At 41.8% G+C, this 19,853-nt stretch overlaps 2 protein-coding genes across 4 annotated transcripts in view; both read right to left on the bottom strand.

Annotated features, from left to right (window-relative positions):
* LOC128702311 (uncharacterized) overlaps positions 1-1,249 on the bottom strand; it is a 29,339-nt gene extending 28,090 nt beyond the window's left edge. Inside the window, exon 1 of one of the 2 annotated variants that reach the window (XM_053796497.2) lies at positions 1,129-1,249. The gene's annotated coding sequence lies outside the window, so the exon portion shown is untranslated. Of the gene's footprint in view, positions 1-702; positions 840-1,128 lie in introns of those variants that run through there. The other variant, XM_070102096.1, reaches the window with a different exon arrangement.
* A 1,758-nt stretch (positions 1,250-3,007) lies between these two features.
* The window catches only part of unc-13-4A (BAI1 associated protein 3), a 435,667-nt gene continuing 418,821 nt past the window's right edge, over positions 3,008-19,853 (bottom strand). For both annotated transcript variants that reach the window (XM_070102093.1, XM_070102094.1), the window contains exons 22-28: positions 17,281-17,424; positions 15,352-15,567; positions 14,382-14,519; positions 13,512-13,689; positions 12,027-12,150; positions 11,320-11,528; positions 3,008-10,768 (exon numbers count right to left, since the gene is read on the bottom strand). In XM_070102093.1, the coding sequence (XP_069958194.1) occupies positions 10,671-10,768; positions 11,320-11,528; positions 12,027-12,150; positions 13,512-13,689; positions 14,382-14,519; positions 15,352-15,567; positions 17,281-17,424 (1,107 nt within the window). In that variant the 3' untranslated portion in view covers positions 3,008-10,670. The remainder of the gene's footprint in view (positions 10,769-11,319; positions 11,529-12,026; positions 12,151-13,511; positions 13,690-14,381; positions 14,520-15,351; positions 15,568-17,280; positions 17,425-19,853) is intronic.

Here is a 19,853-nt window from a genome sequence, read left to right as displayed (position 1 = left end):
AGACATGATGGAATAACGTCCAGGAAATTGTGGCTTAAGGTACCCACCTGGGTCACATCCAGCATGGGTCTGGCAGTGTGTAGGACTCTGCTCTTCCAGAGCAGAGTCCTCGACGCATCATGGAAAGGGGTAGAGTTTATCTGGATTAAGCCACAATGTCCAGCTTACTTCCATTAAGGTCCTTTGATCCTTTTTCGCTGCTAACATCTAGGTATCCATTTACTGCTAGGTGACCTGGGTCAACAGGTGTAAAGAAACTTGCCCATCATTTCCAACTGTCAGGATCGAGGGCGGATCTTGCCTTAGAGTACCCAGAAAGCGGAAGTAATAGGATATTTGTCAAGGAAACTGCACCTGCAGTGAGGTAGTGGGTATCAACAAAGTTATGAAAGGGCAAGGGCAGGCAAAATTATTATATTCACAGAGAAGTGCTTAACTCGTAGGGGTGACACAGCACTAGGAGAATGAGAATTAATCAGGTTTGATTAAAGGAAGAAATAGGGTAATTTTAAGGTTTAAGAAGAACCAGGTCTTCACAAACATTGAAGCTCTCATTGGAATCGACGTGAGAAGAGCGAGCACGGGGATGGGAGCATCAGTAAAGCTTCACTTATCCTGTTTACAACCGGTCAAGAATACTCTATCCCTTACATAAGGATTACAGTAACCTTTCAGTGTATATATACACCGAGAGATATCCACCTTTATTGTGTATATGCCTGGGTGGGGATCGTGGTTCCCCGCAAGGTTTGTATCTTCCGTCGGTATTGTGCGTAGTGCCATGTTAGTTGGCATGGCTGAGGGGCACTTATCTGTATTATCCAGTGGAGGGCCACCATGCTGCCCGCTTCACCAACCACCGTCTCACACACACACTAACGATGAAACTGCGAATGCGACAGACAAGTGTTGCTTCAGCACTGATTTTGGCCAGGTGATGTGGGATAAACAGGTGGGAAGGAGAAGCACCCGTTGGTCCAGACACTTGCACTTCCCACAGATGCTGCCCACACAGCTGTACATGTGTTTCTGCCCCGTAATGTCCCCCACCCTCCCTCCCCCACAATACTTCAGCTACATATCTAGCATAGCACATTTGTGATCCCCTTCAGGTAGACTGTGCCTTACCTGTGTGACGCAGGAGTCTGTGGTGGTTGTGATGCAGCAGCCGCAGGTGTGTCGCAGGTGTGAGCAGGAAGACTGCGGAAACACGTGTGCCGACACCAGTCCACTGCTACCGCCCCCGCTCTCTCGCTCCCCACCTACTACCTATAACCACGCCCTGAAGGGGAGGGGTATTGCAGGTTGGGAAGCTTGAGGCTAGGAGAGAGGAGGATAAGGGCATCTACCATTCGTCTTCACCCTCCCATCGTTAAATACTTTACAATTACCATGGGCATCCCGTCCAAGAGGTGAAGAGCAGAGCAAGCGAAAGGGAATTAGGGGAAGTATCACCAGGTAGGCTACAGCTGAATTGATTTCACTGAACACCTGTTTATACATAGATGTGCACACATTAACACTGCCCAAGTTTATTCTAGTTCACACACTTCATTTTTAGCTTCCATGGAAGCACTAAAGCAGTATGGCTCTTACCGCTTCCCTTCCAGTAATTTTTTAATTTGGTATTTTTTAGTGGTTGCCTAAATTTTTTTCTTCCTCCAGAATTTCAATTTTATTTCGCTCGTAACTCGAAAATACCTCATCCTATCGGCTTTAAATTCGACGCTTTTTTACGAGTACCAGATTCTTGGAGCAAATGATGCAGGACCCGATCCTAACATGAATAACTTCCAAAATCCTCAGTGGCGAATCTTCAAAAACATTAAAAAACATGCCTCATAATTCGATGACAGTGGAGAGTTTAAGTCAAGTGTCCAGGTGATGCAAATTTGACCATTTTAAGTGTAAAATTGTGTGAAATTTTTATTCTCGCTAAATCACGTTAAATATCTTTTAGTTTACCTCTTTTGAACGGCTTCAGTATTTAATGGCCGATGCATCTAAGGGGCAGAATAGAACCCACTGTTTTTATTATTATTATTATTATTATTATTATTATTATTATTATTATTATTATTATTATTATTATTATTATTATTATTATTATATTCAGGAGGCAGTGGTAACCCCGTGCTAGCAATATAACACCAGGTGATTTCGAGAGGTAGGGGGTAATTAAATTTGATCCAAGGAAGGAGGCAAGGTAACTCCAGTTCCTTAGATCAAGAGCCCTTAACCAGCACGAAGGACACTCAGCTCGTTCTTCTTGTTCTCTCCAGTGTCTGGGTAAGAACACTGAACATTACCCGCAGTGAGTCAGTCAAACACAATCACACTTCATTAAAATATTTATTCAATATATTTGGTACAATAGGAATGTGTGTGTGCGAGAGTGTATACATTGTATTGGTGTTGCCATCTCTGTGTAAAGCTTTATATAAACCTTATTTGTGTTTCCGACATTCGACAAGTGTCAGAAGCGGCTCAGGTCTCCGCTGTTAGACCTGGGCTGCTTGTTTTATTGGGTTTGAAGCCTATCGACTACACGAGGGTCATGGAGGCTGCAAGTCATCTGTGCAACACCAGGCAAGGTGACTTTAACGCCTAAAATGAGAAATAAAGTAATCTTTCAGCGTATAAACACACCTCGTAGTGTATATATACCGATACTTCTCGGTATATATACACAGATACATAAATCTTGGTTTTTATACTCTGAGAGATACACATCTCCCAGTGCACATATACTAAATGATGTATACATCTTGGTATACTCGGTATATACACACACACACATATATATATATATATATACATATACATATATATATATATATATATATATATATATATATATATATATATATATATATATATGTATATGTATATGTATATATATATATATATATATATATATATATATATATATATATATATATATATATATATATATATATATATATATATATATATATATATACATCTTGATGTTTATACACTGAGAGATACCTTTCGGTGTATATACCTTTGTGAGAACTAAATTCTCCATACATTACAGCCCAAGATATAGCCATATTTGTTAGGTAAAGTTTTCCTATACACAAGTACGTCTATCTTGAGCCGCACAGAAAGAAGAGAATGATCCCAAGGAGAGTTATTGTGGGTGAAAAAACTAGATCGGGGAATAAATATCTATTGGGTTAACTATTAATAAAGTGTTGGGTTATAATGAAGCTCACTCAGGGTGAGGATAATCACTCACACAATAAAAATCTGAAACAAGATCACATATTCTAGAGGTTTAGAAGAACGATGCTTAGATTAATACTTAGAGAACTCTGAACCCGTCTCATCCATACAGTGAATTTGTTAGAAAAAGACCTGACTCGTAAAACCAGAGCACTCTTGGCGACATGACTGACCAGGTGCATGACTTACTAGGTTACAAACATGGGAAGAGAGAAACTATTGAGAGGACAACACGCGAGGCTGGTCAAGGAATAACAGACATTCTGAAGAGTAAAAATACATTTAAACAACACACAACTTCTAAACGATATCAAAATGTTTACTTTCCAGCCCAGATATGTACAGAATATATGTATGAAAATATCTCTCACGTGAAGTAGTTACATACAGAAGGTAACAACACTACTGTAACTACTAGGTTATAGGATGGTGCTAATCTTTGTGATTACTATCATGTTTCCATGCAATATTTAAGGCAAAGTGCAAAATAAAATATGTATTCTAAATAAAAATAGTAATTTATAACTATAATAGTTTAAAAGTGAACAGAGTATCAGTATGAGATGTAAAAACAGGGGAAAAAGATCTCTTTTTTTGTGTCACAGTGCCAGAATGAGGAACGGAATGACTTAAATTTTTCGAAATATAATCTCACATGTACCCTGGCTAAAGCCAAGCAAGATAAAGCATGTTATAATAGGATAAATGAGTAAGGGCAGTGCTTCCCTTCTTATCTGGATAGTATGTATTATCAATAATGGAAGGCTGATCTACTTTAGGCTCTATACAACAATAAACGATGATACAGAGGGAAGTGTGTATCCTAGAGAAGTGCCACTGGTCAGTAATCACCAGGTGACCTCACCCAGGAGACCTAGGAGGACTTGCCCAGTCTCAGGGGAGACACGGGCACCTGGCTATCTTCAAGGTATGTTAATACACAACATCTAAAATAGAACTAACACCTGTAAAAAGTGAAAAGTGTTTCAAGGACATCCCTAGATGTGTAATATATATTATATACGAGGTAAATACCACCAGTAGCAACACCCTCGCCAGCCTCATCAAACACACACACACACACACACACTGGTCATGTGTGTGTGCTCAAACCTCCATGTTTAAGGTACATTATTTTTACTAATCTTATTCTCCTTAACAAACTTGTAGTAATATTTTATTGGCTTTATCTCCTAACGCAGTATGAGTACTGTGGATTAGGAAGTAAAATTTGGCGAATATCGCAATAGTTGAATTGCCTTCTTAGCCTTTAATAAGAGTTAAAAGTGTATATTTGTAATATAAATAAAGGCAGAAATATTTATAAAGTTGTGTTGCTATAAACAGATGTATACTTTTTCTGCTTCCAGAAATCGAAAAAATTCTTTATGAAATAACTAATTTTTTCCCAGTGAAAATGTAGTTAACGAATTTTATTACTTATATATAATAAAAAAAAAAGCTTCTCTTCTCACACTATAAAGTGGAGAGGAGAATTTACATATATTCCAAGTTTCACAAAGGTGAGTGGTACCGAGACAGTGAAGCCTCACACACAACACTAGGCTGTGGCCATGGGGGCCAGGGGGGCCAGGGGGGGCCAGGGGGCCGGGGTGCTAGGGTTCCTGGGGGCCAGGAGGCCAGGGGGGCCAGGGGGTCCAGGGGGGCCAGGGATCCATGGGGCCAGGGGGCCAGCCACACCGAAAACTGGCAAGAACGAGCATTTTCCTGCCGAGTTCATCCCTTTGAACAACATGAAATGGAAACCCGTATCTAAATCAGTAAAATAACGACGTCTTAGGACTGAACCTACGGTAAGAAACACTGACAGTGCTCCGAGAATGTGGAAGTTTACCTAATGACTTGTGCAAGTCATTGTCAAATATTAAAAAAACCCACAGGTTCGACAGATTTTGACACAGAATAGACGATATACGCAGGATTAAAGTATTTTGGATTCACTGGTTTACCTGGAGTTTACCTGGAGAGAGTTCCGGGGGTCAACGCCCTCGCGGCCCGGTCTGTGACCAGGCCTCCTGACCATAAGTTAAAATGAACAAACTTTCTGTAGTAGTAGTGAATGAGCCAGACTCACCGTCCTCAGTACTGTGTTGGTGCTCTTATTTACACGAGTAGATGTGATCAGTCCCTCAAAGGAGTTTTGAATGAATGTGAATTATTATTATAACCTGTGAAAGCGCTAAACCGACAAGGGTCATACAGCGCTGCGGAGCAGTGAATGAATGTGAAGTGGTCTCTTGATACCAGATTTTGGAGGTACCAAATTTTCCTGATTACCTCCCTTTTTCTAGACCCTGTAAGACCCCCTACGAATTTAGTACTTTTTCTTGAATAATACAATAATGTGATTAGCATTAACAAATAAAAAGACACAATACCGTGACTGGAACAATACACAAATAACATTTACAAAGTCACACTAACGGAAAGGAGAGAAGGAGGCCTATATATACTGCCATCTTCCCTCCTTTCTGTTAGTGTGACTTTGTAAATGGTCCAAGTGGGACCGAAACGTCGTAGTAAGCTCCTCTCTCCTATATACTGGTTATCTGTGTAGTGTGATTAGCATTGTGCTACTACAGTATCCTACATAATTAAAATTATGAGGTTATTCAGTATTATTATAGAAAATGGTTGAAGTACAATGTTGATGTACCCAATTTCATTTGATGATAATGTGAAGCCTTATAATGGTGCGTAGCAGCGTCCAAGGCTCACAAATCACTTCAGTCATACATGTAACTCTCATGTATCGTTAACGGGATCTAAAACTTACACGAGAACAATAGTGCAGCGTCAAGGTTTAAGTGTACACGATAATGACAAATTAATGAATAAGACACGTATATAACATTTCTTCCAATGTCTCCAGCATAAAAGTCGTTTATCCATGAGGCTGGAGAAGGCCTTTTACACAGGCTAAATGTCTAGTCATTAAGATATCGAGGTGTTGTAAATGGGTCTTATTCATTAAGGTTTAAACGACATAGAAGCAATATTTCTCTTCAGGATACATGTAGTTTACTTAGATATTTCTTCTCCTGATGACTGCACGAGTTGTGATGGGTGATTAGCAGTGACCTTAAAAAAAGATGTGGGGGATGGGGATAAATATAATAAATAGACACTGTGTGTAGAGCAAACCTTAAATTACAGTTTACGTTTCACTCTGTATGGTCTACAAATAAAGGTTTACCCTCTTAATAGTTATTTTTTTTTTTTACCATATTGTCAGCAAGTCTCGCAGCCATTTCAGATATAAACACAGTAGCACCTCGCTGCGATATAGTAGGCTATGTAATCGGAACTTAAAGTCATCAGCTTAAACATACATATTTGAATTTTCCCAGGTAGAATATTTAATATGAAACGTAAAGCGACATACAATAGGTCTGTAAGTTCAGGCCATAATGATTGTGATCAGCAAAGTTAGTACAATGCTAAAACTTTTGGGAACATTTCTAACCATAGCTTTAGCCCCACACTAACCTTGTACTACACTGGCCCTATACCACACACTGGCCTTGGCCTTACAGTATCCTTGGGCCCCCCACAATGGCCCTTGGCCTTCACTGCCCCTGAGCCTCTTTACCTAGGTCTCGCTGCCCCTGGCCTTCACACTGCCTCTGAGTATGGTACTGCCCCTGGGCTTCACACTGCCTCTGAGTATGGTACTGCCCCTGGCCTTTACACTGCCTCTGAGTATCGTACTGTCCCTGGGTATCACACTGGCTTTGGGCTCCATAAAGGCCTTGGGCCTCACATTATTCATGGGCTTGACACTGGCTCTGGGCTCCAACCCGCTACTACACACTACAAGAGTCTTTTTTTTTTTAACATTTGCTACGATAGGAAGTTTTGAAAATATCGCATGAATCATCTAAAGATTTGCTATCCCAAATCTTCTCGAGTATACATAATCTTAGGTTAGGTTAAACTAGGTTTGAATAGGTTAGATTAGACCTCTCTAGATGAGTTTTAAGTGGGTTAGGTTTGATTAGGTAAGGTTTAATCGCGCTAGGTTGTTTGGCTAGGTTATATTTATGTAGGTTAGGCTTAAGTTAAGAAGGCAAATAATCAACTGAGCTAAATCAGGGTGACGAGTTTTGAGGTGGAATAAACAGGGAGAACCATTTTGAGGTAAACATTCAGAAGTTAATCTTTAGACGATTGCAATATATGTATATACATCTGAAGTTCTCTAATGATAACTGCTAAGTGACATTAAACCAAATGATACTCAAGATGCGACACACGTTAGCCAAATGAGACGAATATAACATCCAACTGGTCCCGTTCCAGCAGACGAAGTTGTGTTTCATGAAGACTGCTAGAGGAAGAAGTGGAAGGACACAGTTCTGTGTATCGTGATACATCAAGACCCTTCATGAGGGGATGCCTTAATGTTAGTGAAGAATTCTTTGGTCAAACCGGATTCCCTCTGGTTCCTCAGTCGTTTTGTGACTCCTACGGGTTCAACGCTTCCCCATGAATATAATAGTGGTATTTAATTCAAGATGTGCGACCTGTGGAATGATACACCAACTAAGTTGTCGTTATGAAGCCACTGAACATACAATATGAGGCTTATGATATCTTATGAAGATGTTTCGCCCTATTGAGCGAAACGTCTTCTCAGTAGTGGCATAAACGGCATATTGTGTCTTATTCATATACTTGTCGGTACATTTTACCATTGGTATACAGTGACACACTGCTGCACTATGTACATAATGTCTGGGAACAAGACCAAAGAGATGCCTCACACAGATTTCCACGTCTTGGTTTCTGCATCCAGTAATCCTTCAAGGGAAGACCTTGAAAGCCAGAGAAGTGATCTAGATCTATGGAACCAGAGCTTCCCTCTTCTTCGTAGGATAACCCCTCTTTTAATTCCCAATGAATATAATAATAATAATAATAATAATAATAATAATAATAATAATAATAATAATAATAATACTAATAATAATAATAATAATAATAATAATACATCCCGTAATTATTCTACAGTGATTTCAAGCTGCATTATCTTAGTCATTTTCATATTATTAAATCAAGATGTTGAAGATCGCTCACGAGTACACAGCTCACCAAACACACTCTCTTTGGAGAGGAATCTTACGGCCTTACGTTATGAGCATACAGTGTAGCTCTCGGGGCAGTAACTAGGCGACTTAGTAGTGTCAGTTTTGGACAGTTTACGCCAGAAGCAGTTTGTGTCAGGGATCCTCTATTATCTACTTCTTTGAGCACCGTTATCCACTGGCTGAAATTTTCACTTGTCTTGAATATAACTGGGAAACAAGGCATCCTATTTTCTCTTATTAACAAAAGCAGATTTCAAGGCAAGTGTAAATACCTAACAATATATACCTTCTGGGAATAGAACTGGCCAAGACTGCCTTTAAAATGTCGAACTATAAACCCTTTTTTCTAACTTCTTGAAGTTACCAGTTACCTCACCCGGATGTTCATCACTGGTGCTCCTGCTTGCATGTGGACCAAGTTACACAATAAATCTTGACGTCACTCGGTAGTGGTAGTGGGAGAGATCAGGGGTTCTGTGAAATACCTAATCTATTACACTGAAATAATTTACACTGAAAATAACTTTTGATTGTGGAAATATAAATATACAACAGTTGCCCTCTTAAATTTCACATCTCCTGAGCAAGATGGTAGGAATACTTCGCTACAAAATATAAATTTGTCACAAGTGAAATCCCAGTAACTTTACGCACTGTTTTAGGTAATGTGTTACAGTGAGGTGACGTCACACTGTAATTACACTTCAGACCAAGATGAAGTGACACAAGTTATATTTATAATGACTAACTGAAATCGGTGAATGCACTTTGTGTGGCTGAATGCACAGGCATCGAGGTCTTATGGAATGTTTTACTGATTATTTTTTTTAAATGGTCGCTAAGGACACTCGGACCAATCGGTTGAAGAGAAGTAATAACCCAAATGTAAACTGAAGACGTAATGGTTGCTGATCATCATTCTGTGTCATCGAGCTGTGTTTGAGGACTTCAGAGCACCACAGACCTTGTCAACACTGATCGAGGATCTTGGGGAGCTCCACAAACCTTGTGAGCATTAGTCGAAGGTTCTGTGAGTTGTTAAGACCTTGCGAACACTAGGTGAGGGGTCTCGGATCTCCACAGACCTTGTGAGCACTGGTTGAGAACCTCCTGGTAGCACCACAAACATTGTGAGCACTGTCCGAGGACCCCCGTGTAGCACCACACACCTTGTGAGCACTGGTCGAGGACTTACTGGTAGTATCACAGACCTTATGAACATGATCAAAGGTCTCAGAGCACCACAGATCCCGTGAGTGTACGCTTCAATGCTCGATGTTTTCCTTTCACTAAGCTGTCTCTTCGCACCACTTTCATAACTAGTTTTCTCGCCTATCCTTTACTCGCCTTCCACTTCACAAAACAAACTCTCCATAGTATTTATAGCTATAACTCTGAAGACCTTAAAGCTACATGAAACATGTGATTACACAACTCTTAGTTATAGTGTTTATGAGGACTCGAGTAGTAAAAAATGTGAAATACACGCACACACACACATAGATTAGACTCTGCAAAAAGCTAAATGATCAACACAATCTTCAACATATGCTGAACTCTCTACTATTTACGACTACGAGGACGTGGACTACGATAGAGACGGGGAAGTTCTAAGAGGCCGCTGATGGCGGATCTATCGAAAGACTTCAGGGGCGTCATATTGAGGGAACGGTGTCCAGGAGCCACGAAGGGTTAACAGACAAGTGTCAATTGAAGGCCACTAAGGGTAGACGCCAAGGAATGAATACCTTGGGGCCACTATAGGGAAGCTTGGATTTCCTATGTCACTGTGGCATTGAGAGGAGACAGAAAAAGCAGAGAGAGAAGGAGAGATGCGAGAGAGGGGTGAAAAATAAAGAGAGAAATAGACTGAGGCGAGAAAGGCGAGACCTCGAGAGGTTCCGGGGCTCCACAAACGACATAGGAAGGTGCAGCCGAATTCTGTATCAGCTGCCTGACTTAACTGAGTGTTTTCCTGGCCAATAATTGACCGGAAACATCATCCAGCCTCATTTCATCGTTGAACGACCAGGAGATGAGATCGAGCTTCATACTGACTGCAAGTCGACATGAAGATGTAAGACTACCAGAAGGCAAGGTCGGCGGAGTGTCTGACCTTGGGTCGAACAAGAGACAATACTGAGTGTCTTTCTGTTCGTAGGTCGATTCGAAAGACGCAGGTCGATCAGAAGAAAAGACTGAGTGTCTTCCTGTCCGTAGGTCGACGCAGGAAATAAGGTCGAGTGTTTCTGATTGCAGGACTATGATGAGAGAGAGTGGAGTGTGTGGGTGGCGGGGTTGCTAGCCCTAGGAGGGGCGGGCGATCCTCTCCTTTTGCTTCTTAACGAATTCCATCGCCATCTTCTCGTTGGTCCTCGTCTCCAGCACCTTCAGGATGATGTTATCTATGTGCAAGAAGAGAGGAAAATATAATAAATAAATGAATAAATTAATTTCTTTATATATATATATATATATATATATATATATATATATATATATATATATATATATATATATATATATATATATATATATATATATATATATATATATAAATAAGGCAGGGTGACCCGAAAAAAGCACTTTCACCATCACTCACACTATCACTGGCTTGTCAGTGGCGGGCAGATACGACAGTTCAGATGTCCCTCCAAACAGCAAATATCCCAAACCCCTCCTTTAGAGTTCAGGCATTGTGCTCTCCACCTCCACCGGTTTCCCTGAATCCCTTCAACAAAATATTAACCTGCTCACACCCCAACATTATTATTATATTATTATAATCAAAAAGAAGCGCTAAGCCACAAGGGCTATACAGCACTGCAGGGTAGGAAAGGAAGCGAGGGTATTGGGCGGCAGAAGGGGGAAGGGGCGATCAGTAGGTTACAGAAAACAGCGGGGTAGGGGATCACACTCCAACAGCTCGTCAACTATCAATTATTCTCCGACTGACCTGGGTCTTTCTGGAACATGAGGTTGAACTCAATGGGCTTGAGACCGTGGAAGTTGTCGACGGAGGTGGAGGAAGGAACGACGCCAGGGATGGTATTGAGGGAGAGGAACGCCTCCCCGCCGAAGTCATTGCAGGTGATCACGTCGTGGTCCATCACGGTGAAGAGGATCATGGCGCCCTCTGACTGACAGCTCTCCAGTGTCGCTGGGCTGTCGGAGTCACATAGTAACTTTGTAGGCGCCTGTTTATTGCAAACCAAAGCTTATTACCTCGCTCCACAGGTACTATTTGGCCCTTACATGTGTAGCTTTTCCCTATGAATGTACTACTGTCACTAATAATGTTAATAATAGCAATATGTACACGTTATTTTAAACCAAAAGCACTACGAGTGCAAAGCAAATATTTAGTGGGTATCATCTTTGTTATGTGTCAAGAATAAGAAGTCTGCAGGAGTCAGTGTCAACCATCATTTGTTAATTTATTTTAGTATAAGTTAATTATAATAAACTATATAACTATATCATTTTTCTCTACATGTATAAATAATTCATGATAAGTGCTAAACCCATCTGGGTCATTCAACACATCTGTTTGAGTGTAAGTGTAGCAGTTCTTCTGTGTGAGTATAAGTGTTACAGTTTGTATGTGTGAATGTAAGTGCTACTACACTCTTAAATAAAGCCATGAAAGAGTATCCTACGTACAACTCGAAGCACTCATCGAAAAGGGGATTTAGCGTCTTCTTGTGGACGTTGGTCTGCTGGGGCGCCGAGCCTGGGAAGAGACGCCGGGGTAACATCTCTATCACAACGAAGGGATCGCTGAAGCCTGTAAGGAAGGCGACCACACTTGTATCCACGATCCACACTGCCTTATCTATGATGACTTTCAAAGTATCTTCCCAAGAACATAAGGAAAGTGAATAAAAAGTCACAATACCGTGACTGCATCTATGTATAAATAACCCGCACATAAACAACGGTACATAGCTTTAAGCAGAGGTATGATAAAGCTCACGGTTCAGGGAGAGTGACCTAGGAGCGACCAGTGAAGAGGCAGGGCCAGGAGCTTGGAATCGACCCCTGCAACCTCAACTAGGTGAGTACAACTAGGTGAGTACAACTAGGTGAGTACAACTAGGTGAGTACAACTAGGTGAGTACAACTAGGTGAGTACAGGGGGGGATTGAACTTGCTGCTAGTGAGTCGTAAAACTCCAGACCGGTTCGTTAGCCACTGGGCCAACTAGCTACAACTCCCATATAGGAGAATGAAATTTATGACGATGTTTCGGTCCGACTTGGACCATTAGCTGTGTGACTAGTTAATGGTCCAAATCAGACCGAAACGCCGTCATAAGTTTCGTTCTCATATATCCAGATTATTTGTAAATTAGTTAAGTGATCATTTAGTGCATTATTTCTACAACGAAAACAGTGGACCGAGGACAAGGGCTGCCAACATGTACATGTGGAGGAACACAACAAAAGAAAATATCATGGAAATTATTATTATTATAATCAAAAAGAAGCGCTAAGCCACAAGGACTATACAGCAATATCATGGAAAGACAAGCAGTTTTGGACTACAGGCATGTTCCTATGTTGTTCCTCTCCACGGCCAATAGATTACAGTATTTCTCCACGGTATGGTAATGGTAAGCAACCCTCCCTCCGTCTTCAGTATCAGAAGCTGCAGTGTTAACCACCTGCCACCACCGATACTACCATAAACAGACGAAAAACCACAACCACCACCACCAGTACTACAGCTCATACAACCACCATCATTGCTACAAAAATGAGAATTACTACTATCACTGGTAATGATGGCATCAATACCGCTGCACTTAGTACCATCAACACTAAGGGCTTGAGTGCTGCCACCAGCAGCACCACCACCAACATTATTATCATAAATCATCATTTATAGTATAAATTCCTTATGCTGCTCATACTTTTACCACTGTTAGTACTAACATTACGTCAGATGCCAGTTAGGCTAGTCATTACCTCCATTACATAAAGGAATCTATTAAGATTAAGAACCACTACCACAACAACCAACAACTACTACCACGTATCATTAGGGTCCAGAACCACCACAACCATTTACAGTTACTCCCAGGTACCAGTAGGATATACAGAACCCCTACCACTACCGCAACTATCAACATTGACCCCTACATACCATTAGGATCAAGAGGGATGAGGTTCCTGGCTTGGAGGACCTCGACGCAGAGGGAGTCGTGGTTGAAGTACACTCTGACGAAGAGGGAGCCGTACTCCTGCAGTTCTGTCCTCTCCTGCACTAGAAGACGCTCCAGGTGGTAGGTCTCAATTAAGGCCTCCGTAGACGTCTTGTGTAGCTGTGGACAAGGGCGGATCTACTATGAAACCAGTGAAGCTTAAGTTTGAGGGCCCCCTAATCCCGGAGGGGGCCCAGAAGCGGCATGGCTTAAAATTTTGGGTGTAGTGTATGACAAAGGTTTTTCAAAACATGATAATATTAATAATATAGTGTAATTCAATACAAAATAATAGAATAAAAATTGAAAGGTTATTAAAGTATCATGTAGGCTAGCCGTTGCTGGTTACGAAGGGGCCCCTATAAGAGTTCAAGCTCCAGGGCCCCAAAAAATGTAAGTCCGCCACTGGCTGTGGGAGAGTCGGAGAAAGACTTAGAGACAGGAACAGGGGAAATGCTTAGACAGTGGCAGCCTAAGGTTATAAGAGGACGAGTGGAATGACTACGTTGTTTCCGGTGCTTGGTGACTAGGCTTGCTGGGGATGGACCTGCAAGTGCAGCCAGGAACACTTGTATGACTCCAGTGAATGTAAAGTGGCTGCAACTCCACGGGGTATTAAAAATTTTACACTTACACAACTTTAACTTGTCTTACCTTGCAAAACGCTAACCTACCTTACCATATGTAGCTCAGACTTACCTTATACAGCTCTAACTTACCTTACACAGCTCTAATCTGCCTTACTATACACTTCATTATGGGAGCCTTGTAACATCTACTCTCCAATAACGTGTGTTGTGAGTAGCACCCACCCTGAGCTGCCTCTCCAAGGCACTGTACTCCAGCCCCATCAGCGTGTTGCCATCCAGACCTCTCCCGTGAGCATGGAAGAAGGCTCTCAGGAGCTCTAGGGCGTCGTAAAGCCTCACGAAGAAGGCCTCCTGCTTCTCCTGGTGGGATGAGGGAGAGAGAGAGTGATGGAGAAAACGAAAGAGAGAAAGGGATGGAGATAAGGATTATTGTGTGCTGGGATAACATAAAACAAATCATCCAGCAAAATGCTGGCCAAATTGTTTTTTTAACCATAAACCGCATAAACCAGAGGAGCCACATAAAGTATAACAAATGCATTTTCTTTCCTAAAACAGTCTAATTTCTGTGTCAGCGAACTGCTCATTACTAGACATTAAAACATTCTCCACATACACAGCTCAAGAGAAAGGGATAAATAACTCGATGCTGATGAAGGACTCTTGAAATGGAGCTAAGTATGTTATTTAGGCACAGGTACACGTAAGGACAGTTATCATACACAGTGTAAATTACCTAGGATAACCCAAAAAAAAGTCAACGTGACTTATTTCCATTGGGGGTCATTGTATTTCCATTGGGGGTCCTTGTATTTCCATTGGGGGTCCTTGTATTTCCATTGGGGGTCCTTGTATTTCCATTGGGGTCCTTGCATTTCCATTGGGGATCCTTGTATTTCCATTGGGGATCCTTGTATTTCCATTGGGGTCCTTGTATTTCCACTGGGGATCCTTGTATTTCCATTGAGGTCCTTGTATTTCCATTGGGGGTCCTTATATTTCCATTGGTGTCCTTGTATTTCCATTGGGGTCTTTGCCCAGCTATCCTCACTTTTATCGGATTAAACCCAATTACTTCTCTCACCCTCCCATAACCCAGGTGCTGTTATTGCCTTAATGATTTTAACGCTTCCCTTTAAACATAATATTAATCCTGTAAGAGGTCAAAATATTCCCAGCAAGAAGCACAAACCTCACTATCTTTGCCGATCTGCTCGTGGAGGGCGCTGAGAACAGCCAGCCAGAGGAGGTGGAGGAGGCGATCGAGGTTGTTCTTGAGGAGGGTAGCTGAGTAGGTAGAGAGCGAGGCATAGAGACGCTCCAGTAGCGGTCGCACCGCCTCCTCCGCCGGCAGGGAGTCTGGCGACCACGCCAGGTGGAATACGTCCTTCTGCAGCTCCGATCGCAGCTGGTGCAGAGAAAGGAATCAGACAGTGAGTCAGGATGGTCAGAGAAAGGGGACAACAGGAGGTAAGGAGGGTCAGTGAATTTGAAGGACAGAGTGGTAGGTTGAACCAAGAGAATTGAAAAAGGGTAAGGTAGTCATTTGATCTCCACTACATATTCATTATTAGGGAGAATACGAATAAACATGAAGATTTAGCGCAACATTAAATCACGTTAAGCTCAGAAAGAAGCTTGTATGTGTGAGTGCTGTTGTCTTGATCCCGTCGTTAGTGCCAGTATTATATTGTCCCCGGTGCACCGAGAAATGGGTTTTGTTTTGCGCTCAGGTTGTCAATTCCCCTCGCATTCAATTATCTTCCCCTTTCCCCTCAAATCAGTTTTATTCTAGAGCCCTTTGAAGCGTCTTCCCCGGGGTTAGTGTGCTTTATGGTGTGTAGAAAAGGTAATACATCTGAATGGACGGACGTCCGTCTCTAGTTAAGTTTACCCCAACGTTGACGACAGTGTGATAGCCATTCTTTTCTTCGATATCCACTGCCTAGCCTTCTCTCTCTCTCTCTCTCTCTCTCTCTCTCTCTCTCTCTCTCTCTCTCTCTCTCTCTCTCTCTCTCTCTCTCTCTCTCTCTCTCTCTCTCTCTTTCTCTCTCTCTCTCCATCACACCTACTGTCTCGTCTCTGCTCTTCCACATCCCTTACCTCGTTTCTTCCGTCCACCATACATACTGCCTCGCCCTTTCTTACGTCCAGTTTATAAGGAAGGTTCGGCCTATTCGGCAATTTTGGCTCAATTGTATTATATATAATTGTCTTGTCTCTCTTAGGCTCCTACTCTACCATCTTCCTATTCTCTAAAAAACTTTGCTATTTCTTTTCTGCGCGTCTAACACATTCTCTTTTTTTTTCTTTGGTCTGTACGTCTGATATTCTCATTTCTCTTTTTCACCCTCTGATACATTTTATTCTCTCCTCTACATGTTTCATAACTTCATGCATTATGTTCTCATAACATCACAAACTACTGTCTCGATACCTTGTGTTTAGATCCACCTCGAAAGTCCCACTTAAACGTACTTTCTTGAACGTACCTCCCTGCTTCCCTGAACGTACCTCCCTGTTTCCCTGAACGTACCTCCCTGCTTCCCTGAACGTACCTCCCTGCTTCCCTGAACGTACCTCCCTGCTTCCCTGATAGTATCTTAGCTGAACGTGCTTTTCACGGCTCTCTTAAACCTATTTTGTCCTTAAAGGTTCCTCTCAGCTCCCTTAAACCTGCCTTCTATCAATTTATCTACCCACTTTCTGAAAACAATCATCCCCTCCCATCCCTTGTGATTAACTACCTTAATCGTTTTTCGGTGCTTCCCCGATGATACCCTCCCCAGTCATACCTCCCAGCATCACCGATCTTTCCCCTCCTTGAAGGTACCTCACCCATGAGTACCTCTCAACCTTCTTCAGGTTCGCCGATATGGCCGGCCCGGGTCCATCAGTTGGTGACCCGGCGAAACCCCATTTAATAATACCACACCTCTGAAGGTACTTTGCCACAGTGACTCTCCCAGCTTCACTGAACATTCCCTTCCCCTAGCATACCTCTCAACCAAACTTCTTTCAAGGTACCCTCCCCTAGCGTACCTCTCAACCCAAATTCTTTCAAGGTACCTTTCCCTGGTGTACCTATCAATCATACTGAACACCCCTTCCCTGAAAGTACCTTTTCCGCCACGGGGGACATGGAGTCAGCGATCTTTGAGTCGAGGTTGTGTAGAGCAGCGAGAAGGAGGCTGTTGATATGGTCAGTGTAAGTGGTGCCGTTACGAGGATCCTGAGCGTCCAAGATCTGCGTCAACTGCTCGATCTGAAACACGTTTTAGTTTTTATATTAATGAGAAAGAAGAAGAAGAAGAAGAAAAGGAGAAAAAGAAGAAGACACTTTCGATTATTAACCCGATAAAATCAGAATGTCATGAGACTGGTTTGTTTTCATTGGGGTTATTTAAGCCTCTTCCCCAGGATGCCACCCACGCCGGGGTACCTACTTGCTGCTAGGTGAACAGAGGCAGCATGTGCAAAGAAACATGCCCAAACGTTCCACCCGTGTCGGGGATCGAACTTCAGTCCCTCAGTGTGTGAGCTGAGGCGGGTACCAACTGAGCCCAGGGAATGGAGGGTAATTAAACCTCTGTAGAACACAACGTGAGACCGTGTTCACTCCTCTCAGCCACGATTACTGTTTTATTTACAGATAAGTGCTAAACCCGCATGGGCCATGCAGGTCATGAGTATAATCAAATTTTCCGTCGGAAAAATATTCACTTCCGTCACATTAAGCAATGATTAATTTGGTTTGAAGCCTATCGACTACACGAGGGTCATTAAGGCTGCTTGTCATACCTGTTCACTACCTAATCCTCTAATCCCTAATACAGGGATTAGAGTAAACTCTCAGTGTATATACACCGAGAGACATACACTTCACAGTGTATATACATTGAGAGACATACAACTCACGGTGTATATACACTGACAGACATACACCTCACAGTGTATATACACTGACAGACATACACCTCACAGTGTATATACACTGACAGACATACACCTCACAGTGTATATACACTGACAGACATACACCTCACAGTGTATATACACTGACAGACATACACCTCACAGTGTATATACACTGACAGACATACACCTCACGGTGTATGTATCCTGTTGCTAAGACATAATAAACTTTATTATGGAAATCCACAAATAATTTTATTAATAGTTATCGTGGCTGAATGGGTAGCGGCCTCGGTTAACACACTGAGGGATCGAGGTTCGATCCCCGGACGAGTGGAAAAGTTGGGCGTGTTTCCTTACACCTGCTGCCCTTATTCACCTAAGTAGTAAGTAGGTACCTTGGTGTGGAGAGGATTAAAGGACCCCAATGGAAATAAGCCAGACTAATGACATGGCTCTAATTAAGGGGTCAACCTGGATTACTAACCCTCAAGGCTGATAATCCTAATAAAATTTCCCTTCCCTGGGATGCAGCCAACAACAGGTGTAATGAGAATTTCACAACGTTCACCCCACGCACCAGGATCGAACCCGGGTCATTCGGTTGTGGGTTAAGAGAAAAAGATGCTGTGGGAGATCTTAGAAGAATATCCAATACAGATCCCGATATAAATTTAATAAAACAACTGTTCAACTTTGTTAAGATATAACATGTCGAGTATATTTAGAGTAATTATTTGCAACGTTAAATAAATGCGAATAAATAAAAATAAAAAGAACTTTGTAAACTTCTAAGAAGTTAGACTGAAGAAAATGAAGAAAAGAATTAAAAATGATTAGTTACCCCTAGTAATAATTCTCAGACTGTTTTATTATAAAGAAAATAGAATAAAAATGATATTTGCAGGGTAACTGAAATAAAACTAGATTTATACCCTGCGCAGAATCTCAATCTCTATTTATTTATTTATTTATTTATTTATTTATTTATTTATTTATTTTATGTCTTTGCGAATAGTACATTGAGATTTTGTATTTACAATAATGGGTTGCAATGCAAAGAGAGTTTCTATTATGCCTAGGCATTATGGGCCAACTTAATAGACTTACAGACTACTTAACACTAATTAATGAAAATAAGATACCAGATATACTAAGCAAATTTCCTAAATTTGCTTGTAACAGATAAGTGAACTATAGATATGTAGATATAAATCCATATGTATTCATGTTAACCCCTTGGGGCCTAGTTCCTGGGCCTTTTGTGTATCCATATGTTCTTGTGCTACCACAGGATAGATATGGGGTGCACAATAAACTAGCCACTTAGGTGGCAAAATCTAAATTAAAATCTAAATTAAAATCTAAATCTAAGGATTATATCATAGTTGTACAGCAGGATAGTAAATACCGGCGAATAATAAAAAAATTATTTCATATCGACACCACGCCTAACTCTTTTAGGGCAGGGTAGGTGCCTGAGCCAGAGCTTGCAGCTCACATGACTGTCGTTCCCATTAGCCCCCTTGGGGCGGGGATGGCAGACAAGAGAGGCCTAGCTTCTCCCTACGAGCCCCGTGAGGGCGGGGAATGTGGCTAGGCCTGGGGACAGTTGGTCCCAAAGATGAGGGGGTACTTGTACCTCCTCCCATGGGGGACTTAGATCTCAGACACTCCCTAGATAGGGAGCCAAGGCCGGGCCACCACTTGGAAAAGGTCCGGGCCGGAAGAATACCGGCGAATCAAGAAGAAGAAGGAGAATTATTTCATAGTTGTACA

This window comes from Cherax quadricarinatus, chromosome 80, assembly GCF_038502225.1.
Source record: "Cherax quadricarinatus isolate ZL_2023a chromosome 80, ASM3850222v1, whole genome shotgun sequence".
Lineage (NCBI taxonomy): Eukaryota > Metazoa > Arthropoda > Malacostraca > Decapoda > Parastacidae > Cherax > Cherax quadricarinatus.
Note: the sequence above shows the minus strand (reverse complement) of the source record. Positions and strands in the feature narration are given on the sequence as shown.